We start from the raw sequence: 26,656 nt of genomic DNA, 5'->3' as shown, positions 1-26,656 counted from the left end.
GCACGCCGCTGTCATAATTTATGCTTACTGCGTGTAAGACACGACACAATGCGGAGAAACGACGTGACAGGAACGAGCGTATTTCATGTTGTCGTTTCATAGCATTATTTCGCATATTTTACCCTGTAAGCAATAATAAACAAATTACAGCAGCAAGTGGACACGCAAGGTGTCTTCGTGTCCGCTCACTGTAAACACTCTCCGTCACAGGCAATGTTTAGTTCTGCGTATTTTGTGCGCTTGCGCCAAAGCTGCTTTGGTGCTAGTCCTGGACCGCAGAGTGGTCGATTGCAGGGTAAAGCGAAAATGTATTGGTGATACAATAAATTAACGCACTCGTCAAAAATTATCTTCTGTCCGGAAGCATCTTGAACGACATGAACCGAGGCTGTTGGGCAAGATAGAAAGAAAATTGGCAGTTTCTTCTTCTTTCTGGGGTTTTACGTGCCAAAACCAGTTCTGATTATGAGGCACGCCGTAGTGGAGGGCTCCGGATTAATTTTGACCACCTGGGGTTCTTTAACGTGCACTACAACGCAAGCACACGGGCGTTTTTGCATTTCGCCTCCATCGAAATGCGGCCGCCGCGGCCGGGATTCGATCCCGCGATCTCGAGCTCAGCAGCGCAACGCCTTAACTGACTGAGCTACCCCGGCGGGTAAAATTGTCAGTTTCGCCAGAAGGCTAAGCATTGAAATGGCACACGACATGAGACCGAAGGAAAACCGTCCGCCTTTGTCAGCGCCCAAACAAACAACACACAGACTCTGCTCGGCGCCGTCGGCGCTCTCGGCGGTAACGCGCAGTGAACTTGGATGCAGCCAGCGTGTCTGGCGGTGGCGGCCCGAATGACTGACCTTGAGTCGCTGTTCGTTTTCACTCCACAACGCATTAGGCAGGTTAAGTCCCAGTTTGACTTTGGCTGAGCTTGAGGGTCAGGTTTACGGAACTAGGCGTTTTCTGGGTTTGTACCTGGAGTAGTAGAGCAATCGCTCTAAAACAAAAAGCCGGGAGATACCACGCCCTAGGGGAATAGATGTTAAGCGAAGCAATGTGCGGGAGCTTACGAAGTTAACGAAACAACCATAAGAACACAAGACGTAGGCGGCTGTTTCATGACACACATGTCATGTTAATGTCATGACCTATCACTGATGTTCGTCCTACACTCTTGTCATACCATGATAATTTTGGTACCTACCAAGTTAACGAAACAACCATGAGCAAACAAGATGTAGGCGGTTAGATAGATAATCTCAAAGTGGCAAATGTTTGCCGAGAAATGCTTCGCAATTAAAATGTCATGCCACCGACGACGTAGTCCAGACCCGTCGTGGTAGCCCAGAGGCTGTGGTGCTCTGCTGCCGTGCACAAGTTCGCGGATTCGATTCCCAGCCGTGGTGGCGGGATTCCGATGGATACGAAATGCAAAAAATCCACGCATCTCCACGAAGTGAATCATGACGAGTGGGCGAAGAACTGGGGATCGTTCTTACCGTAAATCACCTGCGACATTTCCCACTCGCGCATATAAATGAGTGACAACGCATGTGTACAAAATATGAGTGACAAACGCGTGTGTACAAAACAACGCGTGTGTACAACTCGTATGTCGAGTTGAGTTCTTGATTCCGTTTTCTCTTCATTATCACTGCTTTGTGGTCCGTGAAATGTAGAGTCAATGGTTCTTCGATTGGATCGAGCCTGAAGTTGGCAACGACAAGGTCTATGCACGTCCCGCTGGTGGTTGTTGGTTGCTTCCGGTCATACGCAAGACGTCATATACTGCACAACCCAGTCGCTGTCCGTGATGCCCACGTTGAAGTCTCCGACAAGTGCGAAGAGGTTGTTCTTGTACTTTGTTTTGTATTCGCACATGGCTAGATCGATGTACTTTTCTGCGTTGCCTCGGGAGAGATCTGGGGCCAAGTACACTGTCATGACGACGGTTCCGTCGGATAGTTTTATTGCAGCGTGTTCGCCGTTGCGAGATTGGCTCATTATTTGTAGGTCGAGATCCACCGCGGTCGCTGGCAATTTCACGTCTATCCCAACACCACCCGCCGAACGGTCTGCGTCTTCTGTGCATACGACAGGGAAGAATCCATTGATGTGTGGTCTCGCGTTCCACGTTTCGTTAAAGCAAAGGACGTCTGCTCTCGTTAATATGGGATCTCGTTCGACGTCTTTTGCGTGGGCATTAAGGGAGCGCGCCGCGGAGAGAAGAGAAGCGGGGCTCGGGAATTGAGCTAGGAGCTGGCTAGGAGGAGACCGCGTGCGCATGTGCCGCGCCGCCCTCCTTGTTGCTATGGCTACGGCGCGACCAACGTTGGCCGAGAGCACAGACAACGTGGACGGACGGACAAGCCTCGACCCTAAGGTGCTTCGTCCCGAAACTCCTCGTGTACCGTTCGTTCGATGCGCAGTAAAGAAAACCAGGTGAATAAAAGACCTGAGCCCCCAAATATAGCTTTGTTTATAACTGAGGAATTTAGGAATCACAAACTAAGTAATTATCAGAAAAAGAAATCATCAATAGAAGTGACAGAAACCCAACGCTTTACCTTTCTTTGATAGCGTAGAGAAATGTGCACTAATCTGCAGTCACTCCCATGATCGTCCTGTGGAATCTTCCGACGCCACATCGCGTATTCTTGCGGTGACTGCTTTAAATAGCTTCAACAAATGAATAACAAATTTGAGACACGACTCATTGAGGCTTTTGTAATTCCAGCACTGGGCATTACACATTGGTGAAATAGTTGCCACTTACATGATGATGATGATATTTGGTGTTTTGTGGCGCAAGGGTCAAATGTGCCCAAAGAGCACCAAGACAATGAATGGTATGTTTGCCATGATCAGTGAGTTTCCATGATAGGATGCTATGTGGCTGTAAAGGGGCCCAAGAACAAATCGCGGTATATGAGCGTAAAACATACATCAAATAGAATTATGGCAGGGACGTGTGGAGTGATCTGTGGGTCGTGAATGTATGAGAAGTGGTCATGGTGCTAAAATTAAGGATATAAAAGTAGCACGACGCATACCGAAGGCCTTTGTGGACAAAGACTATGAGGCACGTGGTTTCTTTAATAAAATACCACAGCAGCGGCCTCTCCAGAGAGGCCGTGCTACAAGTCACCTGGATATATAACACGAAAGTTCTGTATATCTTTTAAAAACGCGATAATGGATTGGTATTTAAAGATAGGTTCATTGCCCAACAACATACAAGGATGCAATGGTAGGTTCTGTCGTAATGGTAATGGAAAATGTTTTTTCCTCTGGCGCTCCAGTTCACGGCACTGCAGGAGGACATGAAGTACACTGAGTAGCTCACCACAGTCATCACAGATAGGCGGATCGCCACCGGACAATAAGTATGCGTGTGTACTGTATGTGTGTCCTATCCTGAGTCTGCAAAGTGTAACCTGTGTGTGGCGTGTTTTCGATTCTGGTGGCCAATGAGCGAGATGAGGCTTGATAGTATGTAGTTTGTTGCTCGTTTCTCTGTCCCACAGACGTTGCCAGTAGGCCCTGACCTTTTTCTTGATAAATGGCTTCAGGTCCATTACAGGGGCGGCTATGGGCGAAGGGGCAGCGTTTGTATGAACAGATGTGGCTAGCTTGTCGGCCAACTCATTCCCTTCGATCTCGCAGTGCCCTGGTACCCAGCACAGCACAATTTGCTGCTTGGATGCATATGCGGTGCAAATTATGGAATAAAGAGCTATAATTACTGGGTTTCTGTGCCTACTTAGAGTTTTTAAACATTTCAACACGCTTAAAGAGTCAGTATAAATGATTGCCTTGGTATGTCTAGACGTTTGATGTGTTTAACCGCCGCCAGGATGGCGTAGGCCTCTGCTGTAAAGATGGTTGTGTTTGGGTGTAGAACTCCGGCAGCTGAAAAGGATGGACCGACCGCCGCGTAAGACACGCCAGTGTACGACTTTGAAGCGTCAATAAAATATTCCGGACAAGAGTTTGTGCTGCAATTCGAGGAAGTGCATACGGATATGTACGGCCGGCGCATGTTTTGTAACGTCAACGAAAGATAGATCACAGTCGATCAGCTGCCACTGCCATGGCGGCAGCTGTACAGGAGGGGGCATGACATCGCGTTCGTGGAGTGACACATCCATTTCTTCAGCAATACTTCTTACTCGCAGTGCCTACGGCTTTCTTACGGAAGGGCGGTTCTGAAAGGTTTGGGCACTGGACAGATGATTTATAGTTGTGTAGGTAGGGTGTGTATTGCTTGAGTTTACTTTTAGGAAATACACAAAGGATAAGTACGTTCTCTGCAGATGTAGCGACCATTCATTTGATTCTGCATAAAGGCTTTCTACGTGGCTTGTTCTGAATGCACCCGTAGAAAGGCGGATGCCCAGATGGTGTACAGGGTCCAACATCTTCAAGGCGCTCGGAGTCGCGGAGTGATATATAATGGAACCGTAGTCTATACGTGATCGAATGAGGCTCTTATAGAGATTCAATAGACATCTTGTGTCACTACCCCACGTAGTGCGGGACAACACTTTCAAGATGCTCATTGTCTTCATGCACTTGTTTCTTAGATACTTTAGATGCAGGATAAATGTTAACTTCGCGTCCAGAGTTACGCCTAGGAATTTGTCTTCAGTTTTTACAGGTAGACCCTCGCCCTGCATCTCAATGCTGGGATCAAGGTGCAGACCTCTCTTTCGGGAGAAGAGGACGCATGTGGACTTTTGTCGGTTAAGCCTAAACCCATTCTCATCCGCCCACTTACACAGTTTGTTCAGACCAAGCTGAACCTGCCGCTCGCAGATTGCAAGGTTACATGAGGTGAACCCTATTTGTACATCGTCGACATATACTGAATAAAATATGTTGCGTGGTATGTACAGACGCAGAGAGTTCATTTTTATGATAAAGAGGGTGCAACTAAGCACACCACCCTGTGGTACTCCAGTTTCCTGCACATATGGTCTTGATAGGGCATTACCCACACGAACACGGAATCTACGGTTGGACAGATAACTTTCAATGATAGTCAGCATATTGTCACGTATTCCAAAGTGTGCGAGGTCTCTCAGTATACCGAACCGCCACGTGGTGTCGTATGCTTTTTCCATATCGAGGAAAACAGACAGGAAGAATTGCTTGTGGACAAAAGCTGCCCGAATCTGAGCCTCTATACTATCAAATGGTCAGTGGCGGATCGGCCATCGCGAAACCCACACTGGTATGGGTCAAGCAGCTTGCTTGATTCTAAGAAATGCATCAGACGGCGGTTTATCATCTTCTCGAAGACTTTGCAGATGCAGTTTGTTAGAGCTATGGGCCGATAGCTGGATACGGACGATGGATCTTTGCCGTGCTTCAGGATAGGGATTACTATGGCCTCTTTCCAGGTAGACAGGATCTCGCCGGAGGTCCATATAGAGTTGTACAAGCAGAGAAGGGTTTTCTTTGTTTCAGAGGACAGGTTTTTCAACATTTCGGAGAGTATGCGGTCAGAGCCTGGGGCAGATTGGTTGCAACAGGTGAGTGATGCATGCAGCTCTGCTAGGTAGAAAGGTAGGTTGTATGGCTAGTTCGCAGTGCTCTTTCGGTCTAGTTTTTGTTTTTCTATTGCTGATTTGTGTCTTTGAAACGCTGGAGAATAGTGCAACGAACTGGACACATGTTCAAAATGTGCACCCAGATGGTTCGCTTGGTCCTCCAGGTTGTCTCAATGCGTGTATACCAGGGGAGGTGGATGAGTTTGTCGTCCTCTTACTCTATTGACCCTGTTCCAAACCTTGGCCTAATCCGTGTACGAATTGATGCTTGATAAGAATTTTTGCCAGCTGTCTCTTCTGGCTTGTCTGTGCGTTCTCCTACCTTGGGACTTGATTTTCTTGAAATCGACAAGGTTTTCAGTAGTAGGAGAATCGCGAAGCTGCCTCCATGCTTGGTTCTGCTGCCGACGTGCGTTCCGGCATTGTTACTTCCACCACGGGACACGGCGTTTGCTAAAAAGTCCACTTGTTTGGGGAATACACTTAAAAGCTGCATCAATTTTGAAATTAGTAAAATATTCGACGGCACCGTCAATTCCGAGCGATGAAATGTCAGCCCACGAGAGCGTACTGGTAAGCGTTTGGAATTTCTCCTAGTCCGCTGCATCGACCTTCCACCGGGGAGCGTGTGGTGGAGATTGGTATTGTCTTGGTGTTCTCAGCAGTATTGGGAAATGGTCGCTCCCGTAAGGGTTTTTTATAACTTCCCATTCAAGTTCCCGAAATATGGATGGAGAAGCTATGCTGAGATCTATAGAAGAAAAAGTTTTGTTTGCAAGACAATAATATGTAGGTTCTTTTTTTGTTCATCAGACACGCACCGGATGAGAAAAGAAAGCCTTCAATCAGGCGGCCTCGCGCATCGATGCGAGAGTCGCCCCACAGACCGCTGTGTGCATTGAGATCCCCCAAGAACAAGATAAGGTTCTGGTAATTCGTCTATAAAGGACTGAAATTCATGTTTGCGTAAATGGTAATGTGGGGGTATGTAAAGCGAATAGTTGCCACTTAGATCGATCGATCGGTACTTGTGATCATTATACAGCATGAAATGAAAATAGGGCATGCCATCTGACTACGGAGGCCAACTGTAGAGGTTAAAGCATGTCAGTATTGTAATTATAAATCTGGAAACTATACTTGAACATCAGCCACAAAATTTATAACACAATATTACTGTAGCCAGCAAGTTTACCTTGCAGTGCGTAATACAGGGTTTCTGTAAAAATGACTTGTTCGCCATTGCAACTATTTAAGTCTTCGGGGATGAATACGGCAAAACTGGGGCTCATCACAGTGTTGTTACATGGCAGATATACCTTGCGCGCTAGCCGGCTTCGACTGCGCAGTAGCAATGAGCGCGATTGTCGTTAGACGAACCAAATGACGAAAAAAAATAAAGTGCGCTCGTAATCGCAAGAATCGGGCAAGTTTTGATGACCACGGCTGCTATAAACTTTCGCCGGCCAGCAACGTAGTCTGAAATTACTTCTTTAACAAGAAGAGACGTTCATTTGACATATTCTGCATGCGATTGTTACGCTACTGCCAATCGACACATGGAGGCGTTGTTGTTCTTTCTTTTGGGCGGGACGTCAAATCATACCTTTTTCCACTAAAAGTGTTCAGCCTGCACACAACCGTTCGGCTCCATGAAACACCATGCTTTAGGCTGATGCGCGATGAAGCAGGTGCGCATACATTAGCCCATTATGATTACAATGGTGCTCTGCTCCCCATGCAACCGTTTCATTTACTCGTACATGTGTGCTGGCTGTGCAAGGAGCCATATTAACATGAAAGCGCGAACCCTAAACGGACGCTGAGAAGCTCTTGGTCCTACCTAAAAGCTACGGGAACAATTAGACACGGACTTAGTTCGTTCTGTTCTGCTGCGATCTTTAGTACATTGAATATGCCGCACCTGACATATATAGCTGGTCTTGTGAACTTATCTCAGTGATGTATCTTTCACCTGCATTACCATTAAAGCGTGGAAAAATTTTCTTCAGTTCAATATTTCTGCTTGTTACCTCTATACGAGAACCAAAATAAAGCTGACCGCTTCTACCAGGTGGCGAAGCAGCTGCAAGCATGATGCCTATCTTGTTTTAATAAACATACACGAGCACGTTCGCGTTCTAAACCTAAGCAGTTTCAGTTTTACTGTTCGCGTGGCTGCCGACCCTTCCATTGGCTGAGGCCGCGTGGCTGATCGTAGTTGCAATACAAACGACTGTTTGCGCGGGCGTGAGAAGCTCTGTGCAGTGCAGCGGTTTTATTCGTATCTTGCCCCACGTTTCTTTGAACTTTTTTCTCTCATCAGCTTTGCTAACATTAGGTGGAACACGCAGTGTATTGCGTGTCCTACTGAGCGAAATCTGCACTACCGTGTTTTCGAGAACGCATATTGAGATACTTTCAGATACCTTACCAAAAGCACAACAGCACTGGAACGATTGATTCGTGTGGAGATGAACGAATTGGTAGTTCCCCTGCCGGTTCAAGTAAAACGCAAATGCAACCATTACGACCGAATAGAAATTATTCAAACCGCACTTCAAGAGTAGCATTTTGTTTTGTATCCTACACACAAGCTGTAAAGCTTTAAGTAATCTTAACTTGGTTGCACTGAGGCAAGATTCTCTGTAGGTAAATAAGGCCATCTCACTGCGTCAAGTGCATGATTGTTAACGCGAGCGCTTTCGCGTATTGTTTTGAACGATAGCCACCGTGCAAAATTGCTCAACGGTACGCCACTGCCAAGATCAGCCTCAAGATATAAGAATAAAAGTTGCGCTGCATTTCACGTTATTATTCAAATGAGTGCGTCCGAAATGTTGCTGCCCTCTCAGCGGATATCAGCGTCAGAGAACTGAGTCACACAAATAGATGTCCTTGATGCGCAAATATAATTTTTACCGAAGTTAATCGATTATAACCCGCATAACGAATGAATGAATGAATGAATGAATAAACCCTTATTTGAAGCAGTGAGTTGGCAGTAGAGGTTGGAGGGTCCCTTATTCCAGGAACCCTCTGGCTTGGATCGCCCTCCGGGCTCGGGCGACGAGTTCGCGCTGGTAGACCAGGTCCGGCTTGGAGATCGCAGCCTCCCACGTCTCTGCGAGGAGGGTTGGGTCTGCGTCTGCTGCTATTGGTTGTGTCGTTGTAATGCTTGCTCGGGTGTGCTTGCATTGCAGTAGGAGGTGCGCCAGGGTGTCTGGCACGTTGCAGTTGGACAGGTGTAGCTGTATATAACCAAAGTTCCCAAGAAGTACGAGGAAGCGACCTTAGCATGAAATTTTGATAAAAAAAGGCAGATTTGCGCTGACAAGAGATTTGCTAACGCCTAGAGAGATTGCACTGGTTTCCAATGAATGTATTAATACTCATCCTGTTTCTCTAAACTACGGCAAAGTTCATACACAGTACTCGTTTAAGATTGCGTAGTTAAGAGACGGAACTCGTGATTTATATTTAGCGACGTACAGCTACCTGAAAAATCTTCTACTTCGTGGCCTACCAGTAATTCTTCTATGAGGCTCTGACAATTGGCGACTCGCCGTTCAAGAGACAACCAAGTTCATGACCTTTGAACGCGCGTATGCCCATGGCCATGGGTATTAAATCTGAACGTTTGTCTCAAAATTGTCGGAATCATGATGGTGCATATAGTGTTTTGTATTTTGATTATTGAGCTGTTGCTTATATATGTATAAACCTGAGCCGCAGTCGTCAGAGCGAGTGTCCGTTCAGTAGGCTAATTAACCTTAGGAGTCGTTTAGGTCTTGAAGGCATCACTGGTTTCAGGGGCATTGCGAGTCGTGAGAGGTTTACGTGCCAGAATGGCTCTTCGAGGGTCTGTTACTGGCCCGGCGTGCTAGTCTTGCATACGTTACTGGTAGCGCCTGCAATGCTATTCTTCCGTCCTGACAACCTCGTGAGCATTGTCGTTTGCGTATTGAAGGTGCTGCATATGGCGAGTGACTGCATGAGTGATTTTTATTTCTGTCGTTTCTCGAACTCGTCAACACTTTATTTTGTGTCGCAGTGGGTGGAGGCTCCGCAGGATGCGTGCTGGCCAACCGCCTGTCGGCCGACCAAAGCAAGATGGTGCTGCTACTGGAAGCCGGTGGCATGGAGGATGCTTTCTCGCAGGTTCCACTGTTCGCGCCGCTGCTCATCGGTGGTAAATTCGACTGGAAATATCTTCCTGAACCGCAGGAGTACGCATGCCTCTCTATGGAGCATCAGGTTTGTATGAATCAGTGGCAATTCACTACAATTACGGGTATGATTAGTTCAAGCAGGCTCCAACCACACCTCCTGAAGCAGCTGGGTGTGCGCTGCGGCACATTCCTCGGTTGTCCGTCGCAGTGGCGCGCATGCACCGTGTTCAGCTATTCAAACGCGATGCTGAAACCGCATGGTCGCCGGCGTTTGTTGCCCCACCGCTGAGCGCTGGGGGGCCAAATGAAGTCACCATGCATCACAAACACTCTCGCCTCCATCGCATACCAAAATGAACTATATTGATTCCCGAGAGCCCACCGGTGATAGATAGTAAGTTATTTGGATCAAAATAGCAACAAAAACAGTGCTGCTGAAGACCAGCAAAAATACTGTCTACGAAAGCTCGAGGGGACCTAGTTTGAGTGGGCATGTACGTGGTTTGGTGAAGCGCACAATAACATATTACGGCCAAGTGCCACCAACCGTGCTGCCCGAGTATTGCGTTTGGAGCACTGAGCACTGTACACCACGGTCGTGGATTGCCGCTTAGTGTAGGCATAATGCAAATGTAGGTTAGTGCATACTAATGATGTAGTTTCGTTGGACTGCGCGGCGTCTCACTGTGGTGATGTACGTCGACAGAGCGGTCGTTTCATGAGGATGAAATAATACTTTCTAATACACTCAGAAAATACCTTTATGCAGCCTCAGTAGCATTGGGCATTTGCAAATATGTTCCGGGCACCGCAATCTGACCTGCCTTTCAGGTATCATTTTGTTTTATGATTATGCGGCGGCGTTCTCAAATGAAAGAACTCGATTGAGTGGCATCGTTATGACAGTCTACATGAGGGCACACTAAATAAACTGTCGCAGTTTCGCCCGAAAGGCGAAGCACCGATTGCGAGAGCAAATTATTAAACAACTATAGGAAGTAAGGCTAGTAGTTTTATCGGCCGTATAAACTCGCAAATATTCGCTTGCTAAATTAACAAGTATGGTGTCACGCGTGCACAGGCAAACACGAACCCATCTCACTCGATGACCGCTGACACTCGCTGTCAAAACGCTGGGGTGAAGAATAGTGACAGCAGCATTGAGCGAACTGTCTGTCCTTCGTGATGCCGCTCGCTTCAGCGTGAAGTAAGCGTCGAGAACACAGCGCACACGAATACATGAGCCCTCGGCGCGCGTGGACTCTGTACCCACTGCAGATCACCTTTAATATAGGACCTGTGCGGCCGCGCTCAGCCGCGCCTCACCGCCGGAGTGACACTAGGGCATTCATAAGAATGATCTAGATCACCAAGACAAAGACGGTGCACACAAGACGATAACACGCTAAACCTTCTATTTAGAATTTATTCTTAACTTCGAGCCATCGCTTGACTTGATCTACACGTAAATGACGGCTGTCGTGAACCCGATGGACACACAATGAGCGTCTTCGGCACGTTCACGCCAGGAATCATTTAGCTCACGTCAAGCGTGGGCTTAGCCCTTCAAGATGCTGTGTACGCCAAGAAAGGGCGTCAACAGCAATATCATTGATGAAAGTAGTGGCACTAAAAATATGTCGCATACATCATGAAACTGTTCTGATTGGAATCGCTTTGCAACTTTGAATAACGGGTTCACAATGTTTTAGTAAAACAAAGTAGACGGTTGTGTGTACTTGCTTTGAGCGAGTATGTCGTTGTATAAAGTAGGCGTTCTGTTTTCATTGTTTTACAGTGTTGCATCAGGCATAGTCACCAGGTACCTCCATTGGTGCTTTTCAAGCCTGCGCGACATGAAATTGTTGTTCTCACATGTAATGTTCCTGTAGTGAGTTTTCACATGGAGTCCATGTTCGTTAAACTTGACAACTCACTAAACAATTCAAAATATTTCAGTTATTCTGCAGCTTTATGCTTTTTATGATTCTGAATATGCAATAAATACGGTGACGGTAAGTTTTAACTCAACAGAACTTATTGGCGCCTGAAAGGGTTAGGGGCGTCCCTGAACCTGGGTATGTCTCGTATACTGCCATGCTGGACTTTGCACTGACCCCGTGCGGATGTGATAAAGACTGGGATTCCCCGAGGCCAGCACTAGTTTCGCAATATTGCAAGAAAGTGATTGTGACATGAAGGTATCTCCTCATTTTCGCGGAGTTAACGGAGCGAGGGAAGGAACTATTGGAAATAATCAGTATATTTTATGGGATATTTGACAGGCGACTACCTAGAAGATAAAATGGATCGACCATTCCCACTATCCTACAGTTTTGGAACTTGAGATTCCTGCTAAGTGAACATGTCTTGATTAGTGACAAGCTTGAGTTGTCTGTCACAAGTTGCGTCGTTGTGTGAATGACGAATATAAATACGATGGTATTTTAGGGGGCGATTTAGAGCCACCTTGTATCCGTAGTCAGCACGAAGCCTTGTGTCTAATGTGCTGTGATAGCTCAGTGGCTATTGCATTATGCCGCTGAGGTTGACGTCGACGTCACGGGTTCAATCCCGGACGCGGAGACCGCATATCGGTAAGGGCGGAATGTGTATTAGGAGCAGGTTAAAGAACCCCCGGAGGTCAAAATTGATTCGGAGTCCCCCCGTCACGGCGTACCTCGTAATGAAAGTGTAGTTTGGGCACGTAAGGCCCTTGAATTTAGCTTTGTAAGCTTTCTGTCGACTGCTACATTTGGAGGATTGCGGATGGGATGTATCAATTTCGTACGCCATTTGTTGTTTTGTCTTCTAAAGCGCCCGTGATCGTAATTCTCTGCGCCGTTGGGCTGGATGGCAAAGACTCTCTTGCTGAGCTTGTCACGAGTACGATTTTAGATTGTTGGTCACATTTGCAGAGGGCAGAACTGCGTGCATTTTTAGTGTAAAAATATGTGTGCTTCTTTCGACGACATATTCTTGAAAAGTGTATTATCACATGGTGCTTAGCGCTGCGCAGTTTGGTGGTTAGGGTGGGTTTAGACACATTTTCCAGGCATTTAGTTGCCTTTTTGCCACTCCTTCCCACACAATAACCGTGTAATCACATTGTATAGCTGAATGAATGAATAAAGAATGTTAGATTTAGGTCTGCGATGGGGACATGCTGGCCGCCAACTTTAGTTCGTGGCGTTTTATAATTCTTGGGGTAAATAATGGTTTTCGTGCTAAAGTCTTTGTCGCCGTGTTCACAATTTCGATCTGCGTTTATTAATCTTCTGGACTACGCTATTTAATTACTTTCTAATCTAGTACTCCTTTCCATGTTAAGCAATTTGGCTATTTATCATAGCTGCTCTCGAATGAGCTTACCGTAACAGGTAGAAGGGTCAAATCCGCCTATCTATAGCGAGGTCCTATTGAGCGGGGAGCATGAACCTTATGAAAAAAATTATCCGCTTGCTATAGCCGCTAATACACGTAACTTCTTTTAGCGCTCAGGCCATATTTGAGCTTTAAACTCACAAGGGAAGAACTGCATTAGTTTTCGTTGTATAATGATCATTGTTGTTGTCATGCAAAACATGGACGCCAGTGCACAGAACTTCATGCTAAAACGGAAGTGGGCGAGCTAGCATGGACAATTCTTTCAAAGGATTTGTCGTGGTTAAAGCGGGAGCGGGTTCAGTCGTGCTCGATGAGCTGACGCAATATGTATTGGTTTCCGGGCTGCCCAGTCGAATAAGAGTCCAGAAAACAGCGGGTTCTCTATCCCTGAGAGAGAAGATCCCGGTGGCCAGCATCTCGGGAAACATGCACCCTGAATACAACAGACAAAGGAGGCGAACGACAGTGCAAGCTCTACGTAAGGCCTATGAAGGAGCAAAACAAGAAGTCAGATACACCGACGCGGCAAAGTACAAGAACATAGCGGCCCACGCTATCAGCGTGATCAACGGCCAACGACAAGAGGTAGCAGCCGCCTCGGTGAACACTCGAGACATCGACTGTGCGGAATGAACGGCGATAGCCCTGGCGGCTACTACGGGCAAGCGAGAGAAGGTTCACATCAGTCATCATGGACTCACAAACATGGAGAAATTACCAAAAGGACCGCATTTCCAGACAAGCCCTGAGCATCCTCGAAAAAGTAGGCAATTTTCAAGAACTGTACATTGACTGGGCCCCGGGACACGAGTCCCTGGCGGGTAATGTAGCGGCTAACGCCGCTGCCCGAGATAATATTCTCCGGGCTATCCCACCGGGTTCACGAGCCCCGGTAGACCAACATGACAGCGTCCTGAACAGATACGCCGATATCCTGATTCATTACAGACTGGGTAGGAGGATCTACCCACCCCCGCATCCTATGCTGACAAGAAAACAGGCGGTGATGTTCCGCAAACTGCATACCGGCACATTCCCGCACGGCACCCTACTACACGCCATGTAGGCTACAAGTTATACTCACAAATGCGCCTTCTGCTCTGCGTCCAATATCCTCTACCACATGGTATGTGAATCTGGGCAAAACCCATCGACACCAACCATCACCGGACCAACCGTCGAGCAGTGGTATTCCCAGCTGACAAGCCCGAGCCCTGAAGACCAGCATCTCCTGGTGAGCAGGGCCAAGCTATCAGCTCAAGCCTACGGCATCCTGGACTAGGGACGCCGCCCACCTCAGACGATTTCACCGTCAGCTGATGTGTGTATAAAGTTTATACTTCCTCCTCCTCCGAATGTTCATGGCGAGCTGGGATACTATTGCCAACAAATCGCTCGGAATAAATGCAGAAAATGTTACAGGTTTTTTTTAAAAGACAGTATTACGCGCATTGATAGTACAGTTGCACCCAACTGCCGTGTGCTTCATGCTGCGTGTGCTACCGTATGCTTCATGCTTACTTCGTGGTTACTTCAGGGCAATGTGCTCAGAACGGTAGACGCTGAAATTATTAGTTTTGAGCTGAACTTACGTGGAATCAATTTTGAACTATTTTGGTCCTGGAGGTCCTTGCTGCAACAAGCGTCTCTTATTTCTTTACAGAGGTGCCCGTGGGCCCGCGGCATGGCTATGGGTGGGTCTAGCGCAATAAATTTTATGTTCTATGTTCGAGGAAACCGGCGCGACTACGACATATGGAGGGACGACTTCGGAGCGCACGGTTGGTCTTACGAGGACGTGTTGCCGCACTTCAGGAACATTGAGACGTCGAGCGTGCCAGACCATGATGGTGAGTGTCGTTCTACATTTAATCAATGCTCGCGTTTGGGTAACCTCAATTTCCGCTATGCCAATATACGCAAATACAGCAAATTTCTCCTGGGTGGCTCAGTGTCTATGGTGTGGAGTATTTACCGCGGACAGTTCATGTCTCTATATACGCCGACGACATTTGCATCTGGGCCTCTGCAGTGACTAGGCCTCAGGTGCGGGCCAGGCTTCAGCGGGCGGCAACCATGACGGCGTCTTATCTACAAGAACAAGGCCTCAGTGTGTCTACAGAAAAGTGCGCATTGATTGGCTTTACGCGCAAACAAATGTCCCTGTATCCTGTTTCAATCAACGGTCAAGCTGTGTCCTATGTTAAGACGCATCGCTTTCTGGGTGTCATCATCGACCGCAACCTCTCGTGGACTCCTCACTGCGTCTACCTGAAGAAGTTAATTTGTATTGCTCAGGTATTTAAATTTCTCTGCGGGAAAAACTGGGGTGCACCAGTCCATTCTATGCTGCAGCTGTACAGGGTACTGTTCCTGGGACTCCTTCGTTACAGTATGTCAGTTTTATCAAATACATGCAAGACGAACATTCGCGCTCTGGAGAGCATACAAGGTCAAGCCCTACGCACGTGTTTAGGGCTGCCTCGGTGCACCTCAACAACAGCAACAATAGTCATCGCGAGAGACCATACGATCCAGACAAACGTAGCTGCCGACTCCCTCAGAGCGCACATTCGTCATCTGTCAAGGATCCCCGACCATCACTTAGCTTCCTACCAGCGGAGAGACCTCAAGCGACCTTTTTCAAAAGTGATTAGCGGCCACCAAGAGTGGATACCGTCATCTTTTACACCGGCGGCGAAGCCTTCATCTCCCCTCTGGTGCCTGCGACAGCCTCAAGTGAATTTTACTATTCCCGGAATCACCAAGAAGGCCAATCATCCATCGCTGGCTCTGAAGCAACTGACGCTCCTATTAATGCACCAGATGTATCATGACTACATACATATATATATATACCGACGGTTCGACCTCACCTTCCAGCTCAACTGCCGCATTCGTCGTTCCAGCCAAGCAAGTTGCAGTTAAATTCAAATTATCACATATGACTACATCTACGTCGGCAGAACTTGCAGCCCTCCATGCAGCTGTGACCTACGTTAAAGAAGTGCCGGCACAGAAATGGGTCATATTCTGTGACTCTAAGGCAGCCCTTCACTGTATCAAATCAGCCTTACATCACAGAACTTACGAGCAGATGATATCCGCCATCATGGAAGTACATAACCATGCTCTGGAAACAGGACACATCATAGTGTTCCAGTGGATTCCTGCTCACTGTGGCATCATCGGCAACGACATTGCTGACAGGGCTGCCCGATCTGCTCACGAAGACACCCAGACGCGTACACTACCTTTGGCGAGGACGGACACTGCCAGGGAACTTCGTCTGCTTTCACGCAAAAAGTCACAAGCTTTATGGAGTTCAAGTGCCTTCAATTGCCGATTGTACAAGTTGGACCCCTTGCTGCGTCTACAATTGCCATCTAGCCTTTCCCGCGGCGAAACAACCTTGCTGTGCCGCTCGTGGCTGGGAGTGGCGTTCACGAACGCTTACTCTTTCCGTATGGGAATGGCCGAGAGCCCGATGTGCGACTCCTGTATGTGCGAGGAAACCATCGAGCACCTATTGTGTACCTGTCCTCGCTACGACGTGCAACGCCTCTCTCTCACGACCACTTTAAACCTACTGGACTCGAGACCCTTCTCTGAGTCAAAGATACTCGGACCGTGGCTACACCCGTCACTGGCACAAAAAGCGATGCGTGCATTAGTGCAGTATTTGAAGTGCACCGATTTAAGAGACCGCCTATAGTGTCCCTGTACATCGTCCCACGTGTACTCAGTACTCATTCTCTCCCTATTTTATTCTTTCTATTCCCCTTTCCCTCACCTCTAGTGCAGGGTAGCAAACCGGACGCTCTTCTGGTTGACCTCCCTGCCTTTCCTCTCCTTGCTCTCTCTCTTCTCTCCTCGTGAGAACATAGCCATTCGTTTTACTCTCACATCGGCACCACGATTAATACGGGGGGCGAAACGGACAAACGTTCCTGGGCCGGTATTTTGTAGCGATGCCTTTCCGGTAATAATGCCTTTTCGCGCTTATCGCGCTTTGTCAGTGGTCAGAGCGACGGTCCGCTCGCGTTATCAACCAATATTTTCTGTTGCCACGAGGGAACGCGCGTTCACGAAGTGAAACGTGACTAATTTTTTACGCAAAGCTGAAATTTCTTGAGATAGACATATTTGTTAATTGATCAATCCTACACTGAGGAGTATTGACACTCATGCAGAGCCGTGTTTCGGGTTACGTCACGATGACAGGTTTTCGCCCGAGTCTCATCAACATTTACGAGGTATTGTGGAATGATTTTTGGCACATTCCTTCAAGGCCAAAATTGCGTATGATCAATCTGAAGTTTTCAAGACAGCTGCTGCATATTTTAAAGGAAAATTCAGCATGCCTGGAAATTGGAAGTGCCTGTACAGTAAACTGAACCGAGGCGGCGCCCCGACAGGCGGGCACGTAGGCGCTGCGACTTTTCCGTGGGAGGACTTTCCACACTTCTATGCCTGGACATGAGTCGTTTTTTTCGCGTTATATTCATTTTTTTAAATGCGTAAACATCTTTATGCTTATCCAACAAGAAAAAGCATACCTTCGTACCGTAAGATGATCGCTTCCAAGATAGCGCCCACAGCAGCGAGCGAATTCACCTTCTCGCTACCTGACTTCAGCGCCAACGAAGCGGCGAGAAAACAGCGCGCGAACTTATCAGCAGTCGTCACTTTCTGTTGGCATCGCAGATCGCTTCAAGATACGGTCCGCGCGGACGTGTCATTAGAGCACTGCACGGGCCGATTTTTTCAGCCAGGGCCCGGCAATTATCTACGTTACCCGCCCGGCCCGCCACCCCTTTACCTTAGGCCCGAGCACGGCCCGAGCCCGGCTCGAAACCGGCCCGAGACCGAAAAATATATATTTTTCAGAGTTGAGACGCCCGAGAATAACTCGCTGCATGTTACATGCACACCACCAGAAAGCCCGAGCCCGGCCCGGGCCCGCGTCAAAAAACCCGAGCCCGGCCCGGGCCCGTGTCAAAAAACCCGAGCCCGGCCCGAGCCCGGGTCAAAAAGCACACGCCGTGCCCGAGCCCGGCCCGAGAAAAAACTGCTCTACCCGGCCCGGCCCAGCCCACGGACCGGGCGGGGCCCGGGCTTTCGGGTAAGCCCGAGCCCGAGAAATAAATCACAGCATATCCACGAGGTGAATGATGGTGAGGTGGGCGAAGCTCCGGAGGTTATGGGTGATACCGTTAATCCTCCGAGAAGTTCGCCCGATAAAATCATCATGCAAACACGTGAGGTACGGTGAAGAAAACTTTTATTGAGATTTCAAGTTACCTTTATATGTTACGTACTTACCAATGAGCGAGAAATTCCCGCTCGAACCGCGCGTCGGCTCCTTGAATGTGAGACCGCTGCCGCCGCTTGGTCACCACTTCCCCCGCACGAGCACCATCCGGGTCTGCCCGGCGCCGCGCTCGCTTAGCCGCCGCTTCCCGCTCTCGCCTTTCAGGGTCCGCTGCTCGCAGTGCACGTTTCGCTGCGGCGTCATTGGCGCGCACCGTCTCGGGATCCGCCAGGCGCCGCGCTCGCTGAGCCGCCGCTTCCCGCTCTCGCATTCCGGAGTCCGCTGATCGCAGTGCACGTTTCGCCGCGGCGTCATTGGCGCGCACCGTCTCGGGATCCGCCAGGCGCCGCGCTCGCTGAGCCGCCGCTTCCCGCTCTCGCATTCCGGAGTCCGCTGATCGCAGTGCACGTTTTACCGCGGCGTCATTGGCGCGCACCGTCTCGGGATCTGCCAGGCGCCGCGCTCGCTTGGCGGCAGCTTCTCGAGCTCGCACCGCGGAATCCTGCCGACGAGCACGAGCCGCAGCGGCCATCCGCGCCCGCCGCTGCGCATCGTCCATTCTCCACCAACGATCCGACACGTACGGCGACGATCCAAGAAATGAGAGAGGCGCTCGCTCCCAGCGCATCCCCGCGCAGCCCGCGCAGCAGCCAATCGGAGAGCAGCGGCACTTCCAGCGCCATCTCGTGTCGATTCACACAAGCGCCATATTGAACACAATTCTATTGGACCAACGCCATCTAGGAAATGAGGCGAGAAATGGTGATGACGACACAGATTGTGTACAGCGCCATCTAGAATATCGTCCCTGAACTGCAGTTTGTATGTACTTCTATGAGACAGCGCCATCTATTGCATTATACGGGAGATACTGCCGTTTACTGCCGGAAGATACGCCGGACAACGGAGACGTGACAAGGTTAGACTAAGAGGAGCTACGCCCCTAAAACTGCTCTACCCGGCCCGGACCAGCCCACGGGCCGGGCCGAGCCCGGGCTTTCGGGTAAGCCCGAGCCCGTGCAGTGCTCTACGTGTCATACGCAGCCTACGTCGGTGTGTGTTTGGTCACGGTTCATAAAGGTTAGACGCGCATGGATCAGGCGCTAATGAGCGATAATGGCTTACCATGATCAGAACGTCATCAGCACACCAGGCGCCGCCACCTGCAGTACTTTGCTGGCGTCATCAGTGCACCTTGCGCCCCCATCTGCATCAGTTTGTGTCGTCGCAGCGCTGTCGTTTATTCTGTCCGGATCAAATTTCATAACACTGATATTGACACCGGGCTGCGTGGAGATCAGCAAGTGGTCCAATGCTTACGCATACTTAGACAACTGCCGGAGGAGTTTCTGCGTCAAGTTCTATTGATGTTATCTTTATAGTGTTTTTCTTGTATCCAACATCACATCATCGCCAACAGCTCCATCTGAAGCGCAATAACTGGAGTGTAGCAGCACTACACGTAAGCGCAAGCATACAGGCAAGCGGATCCGTTACGCGCAAGCCTATGGGTACCGCTTCGCATGCACAGCGAGCATCCCGGCCTCGATGCACAAGCGGAAAGGGCGCGTACGCGACATTCTCTTCTCGGCTTCCGGGCACCTTCCTCCTCCGGCGCTCGCTTCCCTCGCGGCGACAAAAATAATTTCGCCGATTTCATGAACAGAGGTATGTACGCTTGCGCGTAAAATATTGTTACGCGAACGAAGAATTAAGTACAGGAGACTATTTACAAGTATATTTACAAAAGATAGCTGCAGCGCTGGCCAGATCAGCCGATAGCTCGAGAGCCAGGAGCAGTTCGTCTTCTTCGTCTAGGCGCTCGCACGCCTCGTTCAAACAACCAAATACCACACGCGTGTAGCAATATGATCGTCAGAATTCGAGTTTCGTCATTCTAACGCCGTTATGCGACCTTCGTTATCCTCGTCGCCCTCTTCTAGTCGTCACAAAAGTGCTCACACCGCGCATCGTTAGATAATACAGCAGGTTTATACCATGAAGGTACGGCTAGACTGAGGCAATCCCCACTTTATAATTTTTACTCATTTTCCTTATCCCCGCATCATGGTTGTTTGCGCCTTGGAGATGAAACGTATTTGTGCTTCAGTTTGGTGCGGCTGCCTAGTCACGCCCGTGCAAACACGCATTAAATTCGTTATGGCTATGTGCACCGCTTGTGACCATGCTCCATGAAATTACACTAAGCAGTTCTGCACTACGCAGCCATTACTGCACTACGCGAAATCTACGGCTTCGGTCTGAAAGGAAGAGCTTGAACAGTAGTACACCTAAAGAGTACCAATGCCACAACAGCGAACAAGAGTATCAAGGTGCTTTGCGTCCCTGATTCCATTGGATTGTCTTAGGCTAGCGCAAACGTGGCAAAGTCAAGCAAAAAATGTAGCCCTAATTGCTTAGTCGTTTAATACCAACAAAAAGCATTGCTCTATTGGCACAAATGCACTGGAAATCTGACAGCGCTACTTCTACCAGGCCGCCGCTTCTACCAGGAAACTTCTACTTCTACCAGGAAACTCCGTGACACGAGATACGTGCCCGGACTTGACCTTCACTCGCAACATAAGACACGCAGACTGGCTCAACAGCGAGGAAACCCTCGGTAACGACCACTGCATCCTTAACACTACCCTATACACACGCCCCCTCAAGCGTTCCAAAACACAAGCCCGTATCCCAGTTGGACCACATTTAGGCAAAACTTTGACACATTAGATAACACACCCATTTCCGAGCAGGGTTACTCAGCATGGTCCCAACACCTGCTGATACACCTTCGCTCACATGAAACTCAGATCCAGCTGTCAGAGGCAGTCACGGACGTGGATAACCACCTCCTACACCTCTGGGAAGCCCGTCGCAGCCTCGTCCGCCGCTGGCGACGCCAGAAACATAACAGAAAGCTTAAAGCTCGAATTTCCGAGCTCACCCAGAGAGCGGCCGAGTACGCGGCCCAACTCGCCGACTCCATCTGGGTGGATAGATGCAACACGGCCGCGCGACAAATCTCCAGCCGCAACACATGGCGCCTCTTTCGAGCCCTCATCGACCCAACTCAAACACGAACCGAAACACAGAAACATTTGCAGAGAGCCGTGCACGCTTTCCCTGGCAACACAACTCAACTGGCACAGAAACTCCGGGAGCAGTATTTGTGCACAGCCCAAGACTCCCGTGGGTCTGCGTACTCTTATGCAGGCAGAGAGAACACGGAACTGGATCAACCGTTCCAGCTCCATGATCTGCGGGCGGCCCTAGCCAAAATGAAACGAGGCACTGCCCCGGGAAGGGATAAGGTCACCGTGAAACTTCTGGCGAACCTGCCCGACACGGCATACCAGTCCCTCCTCGACTACATCAATGCAATTTGGCGCGGGGACACCCCCCTGCCAATAGACTGGAAAACGGCTCTCGTAACCTTTATTCCTAAAGCAGGCAAACCAATTGACACAGATAACCTCCGCCCCATCTCTCTCACCTCATGTGTGGGCAAACTAATGGAAACAATGGTGCGGGACCGGCTATCTGCATACCTTGAACACAAAAATGTGTTTGGGGACACCATGTTCGGATTTCGCCCACACAGATCCGCACAGGATGTCCTCCTGCAACTCAATCGGGAAGTCCTTGACCCCCTCGAATGCCCCTCTAATGACCGAGCAGTACTCGCCTTGGATCTTAAGGGGGCATTCGACAACGTAACACATGAGATCATACTCACCTAAATCAGACCGACTGTGGCCTCAACACATTCCGATACATACGCCAATTTCTCACGGATCTACATTCCTACATCCGCATTCAAGACAGAGAGCATGGTCCTTATCTACTCGGCACGCGGGGAAACCCCCAGGGCGCGGTACTTTCCCAACTACTTTTCAATCTGGCCATGATGCACCTGCCGGCCCAGCTGGGTGGTGTCGCCGGCGTACAGCACGCCCTGTACGCCGATGACATCACCCTGTGGGCCACTCAGGGCAGCATAGCGGACATTGAAACCAGCCTGCAAACAGCGGCGACGATAGTAGACTACGACGCTCGCCGCTGCGGTCTTCAATGTTCCCCTAAAAAATCAGAATTTGTGCACCTCCGACCCTCGCCGAAGTGCACAACTAAAATATCTCTGTCTCTTGACAGTGGTCCCATACACGAAGCTGAAGAGATCCGGGTACTCGGACTCTACATCCACAAACACAGACGGCCAGATACTACATTGGCCAAACTCCGTAAGGTGGGGGACCAGGTGGGCGGCATGGTCCGCCGGGTTTCCAACAAACGCGGGAGGTTACGAAGTAAGGATGCCTTGCGGCTGGCAAACGCCTTTGTGACCAGTCGAATTCTTTATTCGACTCCTTACCTTCACCTACGGAAGCAAGAGGAGGAGGCCCTTGAGGTCATCCTCCGCAAAATTGTTAAGCGTGCCCTGGACCTCCCCGTCACCACGTCCAACAGCCGTCTTATGGCCCTTGGGGTGGTGAACACTTTCCGGGAGCTCCGGGAAGCGCACCTCACAAACCAATACACACGCCTGTCGCAAACGGAGTCAGGTCGCCGCCTTCTTGCTCGACTCCATATCCAACACACCATTCCCATGGATGATAGATTTCGCATCCCAGAACTGTGTAGACGCGCCCTCCACGTGCGACCTGTTCCAAATAACATGTCACATGAAGATCATAATGGCCGGCGCCTGGCGCGCGCGGAGGCTCTAGCCCGACATTATGGCAACAAAATAGGTGTCTACTACGTGGATGCCTCCGGTCCTCACCACGGGGGATGGTACACGGCGGCGGTAGTTCACAACAGCAACACAGTTAACGGTCTCACCTTTAGAGCCCACAATGCAACACACGCGGAAGAAGTCGCCATCGCTCTCGCGGCCTCACATTCCGACTCGAAATACATAATCACCGACTCGAGAGGGGCCTGTCGGAACGTCCAACAAGGCTGGACCCCCTCTCTAGCCTATCATATTGTTACGTGTTCTCCAGGCCAGAGAACACACCAGGGTCGCGATGTTGGGCAACCGTGACGATAGGCGTAGTCGGGCGAGCCGAAGCCGTTGCAGAGGCGGTCTCGTCACCGGGGGGCATGGTGACAAGCTCGATGTACCGACCACTTCGGAGTTCCGTGGTGAGGACGGGGAGCGCTAACCTCCACCAGAATGTTACGTGTGAAAGGACACAGACGAAAGAGGCTATTTACAGGCTATTTACACAGAAGCCAGAGAGCCAGGCCCACAATCGCTCGCACCAAGAGCACAGACACACTTCGTCGTCTTTCGCGCGGCGGCTCGTCTCTTCAACATCTTTCGATGTTATCGTAATAATATCTACAAAAATTGCATACGGGATAGGGACCCCTCACACCGTTACCTTATATGGTGCCCTGCTCATCAGGGGTTAGCAGGAAACGAGGCAGCAGACGCAGCCGCCCGCGCGCTCTCTCACCGGGCTGTTTTCTCCTCCCCACCCGATCAGGAACCAGATTTTAATCCGGCCTATACCTTTAAAGATATTGCAATATACTATCAAGATAGTCATCGCCTTTACCCCCGCCCATGTAAAGGCCTTACGAAGGAGGATGAGCGGCTCCTTCTCCGCCTTCTAACCAACACTTTGCTGTGCCCGGCAGTTCTAAAACATTTTGACCCCTCCTTTACTGGCAACTGCCCACACTGTGGTGTGGTGTCATCAGACACCTATCACATGGTGTGGGCCTGCCCCTCAAACCCGGCCATCCCCCCATCCCCAACCCAACCCGGGAAGACTGGGAGGCGACCGTGCTCAGCTGCCACGACTTACAGGCCCAAGAAGCCTTAGTTGGGCGCGCCCGGGCGGCGGCTACCGCCACTGGGGTCCCGAACTAGGGACCTCCACCCAGTATTTGTAAGGACCAGTCCCTTACGGGCTGGTCCAAGCATACTGCGAAATAAATGTTTTCACCACCACCACCACCGCATAGGAGCTGGGTCAAGGGCGACATGATCGATGCGTAATTGCGGACAAAGCGCCGGAAATATGAGCACAGGCCCACAAAACTGCGTAGTTCTTTGACGTTAGTAGGCTTCGGGAACTAAGCGACTGCACGAAGTTTCGAGGGGTCCGGTGGAACGCCTTGCTTGGACACGGTGTGGCCTAAGATGGTCAGCTCCCGCGCGGCGAAGTGGCACTTCTTGAGGTTAAGTTGCAGGCCAGCGTTGGTGAGACACGTCAAAACATGGCGAAGGTGAAGTAGGTGGGTCGGAAAGTCAGGCGAGAAAACCACGACATCGTCGAGGTAACAAAGACACATAGACCACTTGAGGCCACGCAGCGTATTTTCCATGAGTCGTTCAAACGTGGCAGGCGCGTTGCAAAGTCCAAAGGGCATCACGTTGAACTCGTATAGGCCGTCAGGTGTAATAAACGCCGTTTTCTGGCGATCGGCTTCAGCCATTGGAACCTGCCAGTAGCCAGAACGTAAGTCTAGAGACGAAAAGAATTCCGCGCCCTACAGGCTGTCAAGGGCGTCGTCGATGCGCGGCAAAGGATAGACGTCCTTGCGCGTGACCTTTTTTAATCGATGGTAGTCAACACAAAAGCGGATAGACCCGTCCTTCCTGCGAACGAGAACGACAGGAGATGGCCGGGACTGTGAGATGGCTGGATAACGCCACGGCGTAGCATATCGTCGACTTGGTCGTTGATGACGCGACGCTCGTCGGCGGAGACGTGGTACGGTCGTTGACGCAACGGCTGGTGCAAGCCGGTGTCAATGTAGTGCTGCAATTCCGAGGTTCGGCCCAATTGCGGCTGAGACACATCGAAGTAATCTCTGAATTCGTGTAGAAGCTGAAGAAGCTCGGAGCGTTCGGAAGGGGTTAGTGTAGTGGCGATGGAACCGGAAAACATGTCACTCGACGGCTCATCATGCGTTGAAAGGGCGAGGAGTTCGTGCGAGTCAAGATGGAAAGAGTCGTCTGGCACGGTAACAAAGAACGAAGAGTCAAGCTGTTCCACGCGGCCGATACATTCGCCGACAAGCAACGTAACCGACGCAGAAAGCGGATTGTACAGAAAAATATTGCTGATGGCGACGACGATGTCAAGCGTTGCAAAAGGCAGTGGAACGGCTTTGTGGCTCATAAAGATGTCAGATGGCGTAAAGAAGACCGTCGCATCGGTGACGACATCGCAGACGACTGGGACAAGGGCAAAAGAGCCAGGTGGAATGTCGGTGTTCTCACGCACGACCAGTTTAGGCGGCTGATCAAGAGCGTCGTGAGATGGTGCGTCACACAGCGGCGAAATTTCAACTTCAGCTCGTGCGCAGTCGATGACGGCATTATGACGGGACAAGAAGTCCCACCCCAGGATGACGTCATGTGAGCAGGCTGGAAGAACAATAAACTCGACAATGTACAAAACGCCTTGTAAAAGCATACGGGCAGTACAGGCTGCGAGAGGTGTCACGTGCTGCGCGCTTGCCGTGTGAAGCGACAGTCCAGACAGCGGCGTGGTCACCTTGCGCAGCGAACGGCAGAGTTTGGCGGCTATAACAGAAACGGCGGCGCCGGTGTCCACAAGCGCAAAAGTAGAAATACCTTCGACAGATATTGCGACCACGTTAGCAGGAGAAGAGCTAGGACTTGGGCAGTTCGAAGATGGCGCAGTTCTTGCCTCACGAACGGCGGCGCTTAGTTTTCCTGGTCGGAGGGTGCGGGTCGGCGACGCATTGGGGAGAGCGATCGTTGACGAGGAGATGGGGATCGGCGCGACGGAAATTCAGGGAGGTCAGAAGAAATGTAGCGCTGGTAGGGACCCGGTGCTGATTGGCGCATGGGCTGACCGCCACACTGGAACGGCCGGGCAGCGGCGTCGGGAGTTGGAAGGCGACGGCGGCAATAGCAAGTGGCGTGTCCAGGCATGCAGCAGGCGTAACAGATGGGACGATTGTCAGGCGTCCGCCATGGATTGCTGTCTCTCGGCCCGGCCCAAGAAGCAGTAGGAGCGGCGGGTGGTGCAGACTGTTGCAAGATCGAGAAAGGCGGCTGGGGAGGCCCACGCACTACCTGCGCATAGGTAGGAGGCACGGCAACAGGCTGCACTGCCTGCGCATACGTAAGGAGGCGCGGCAACAGGCTGCGCTGCCTGCGCATACGTAAGAGGCGCGGCGAAAAGGCTGCCCGGTCTGCGTATAGGGAAGAGTCACGGCTTACAGGTGGTTGG

At 50.2% G+C, this 26,656-nt stretch overlaps 1 protein-coding gene across 1 annotated transcript in view; it reads left to right on the top strand.

Annotated features, from left to right (window-relative positions):
- LOC119454284 (glucose dehydrogenase [FAD, quinone]) overlaps nt 1-26,656 on the top strand; it is a 92,119-nt gene that overhangs the window by 38,378 nt on the left and 27,085 nt on the right. The window contains exons 2-3 of the mRNA XM_037716254.2: nt 9,607-9,809; nt 14,775-14,961. Of these exons, the coding sequence (XP_037572182.1) occupies nt 9,607-9,809; nt 14,775-14,961 (390 nt within the window). The remainder of the gene's footprint in view (nt 1-9,606; nt 9,810-14,774; nt 14,962-26,656) is intronic.

This window comes from Dermacentor silvarum, chromosome 5, assembly GCF_013339745.2.
Source record: "Dermacentor silvarum isolate Dsil-2018 chromosome 5, BIME_Dsil_1.4, whole genome shotgun sequence".
Taxonomy (NCBI): domain Eukaryota; kingdom Metazoa; phylum Arthropoda; class Arachnida; order Ixodida; family Ixodidae; genus Dermacentor; species Dermacentor silvarum.
This window is presented reverse-complemented; position numbering and strand designations above follow the sequence as displayed.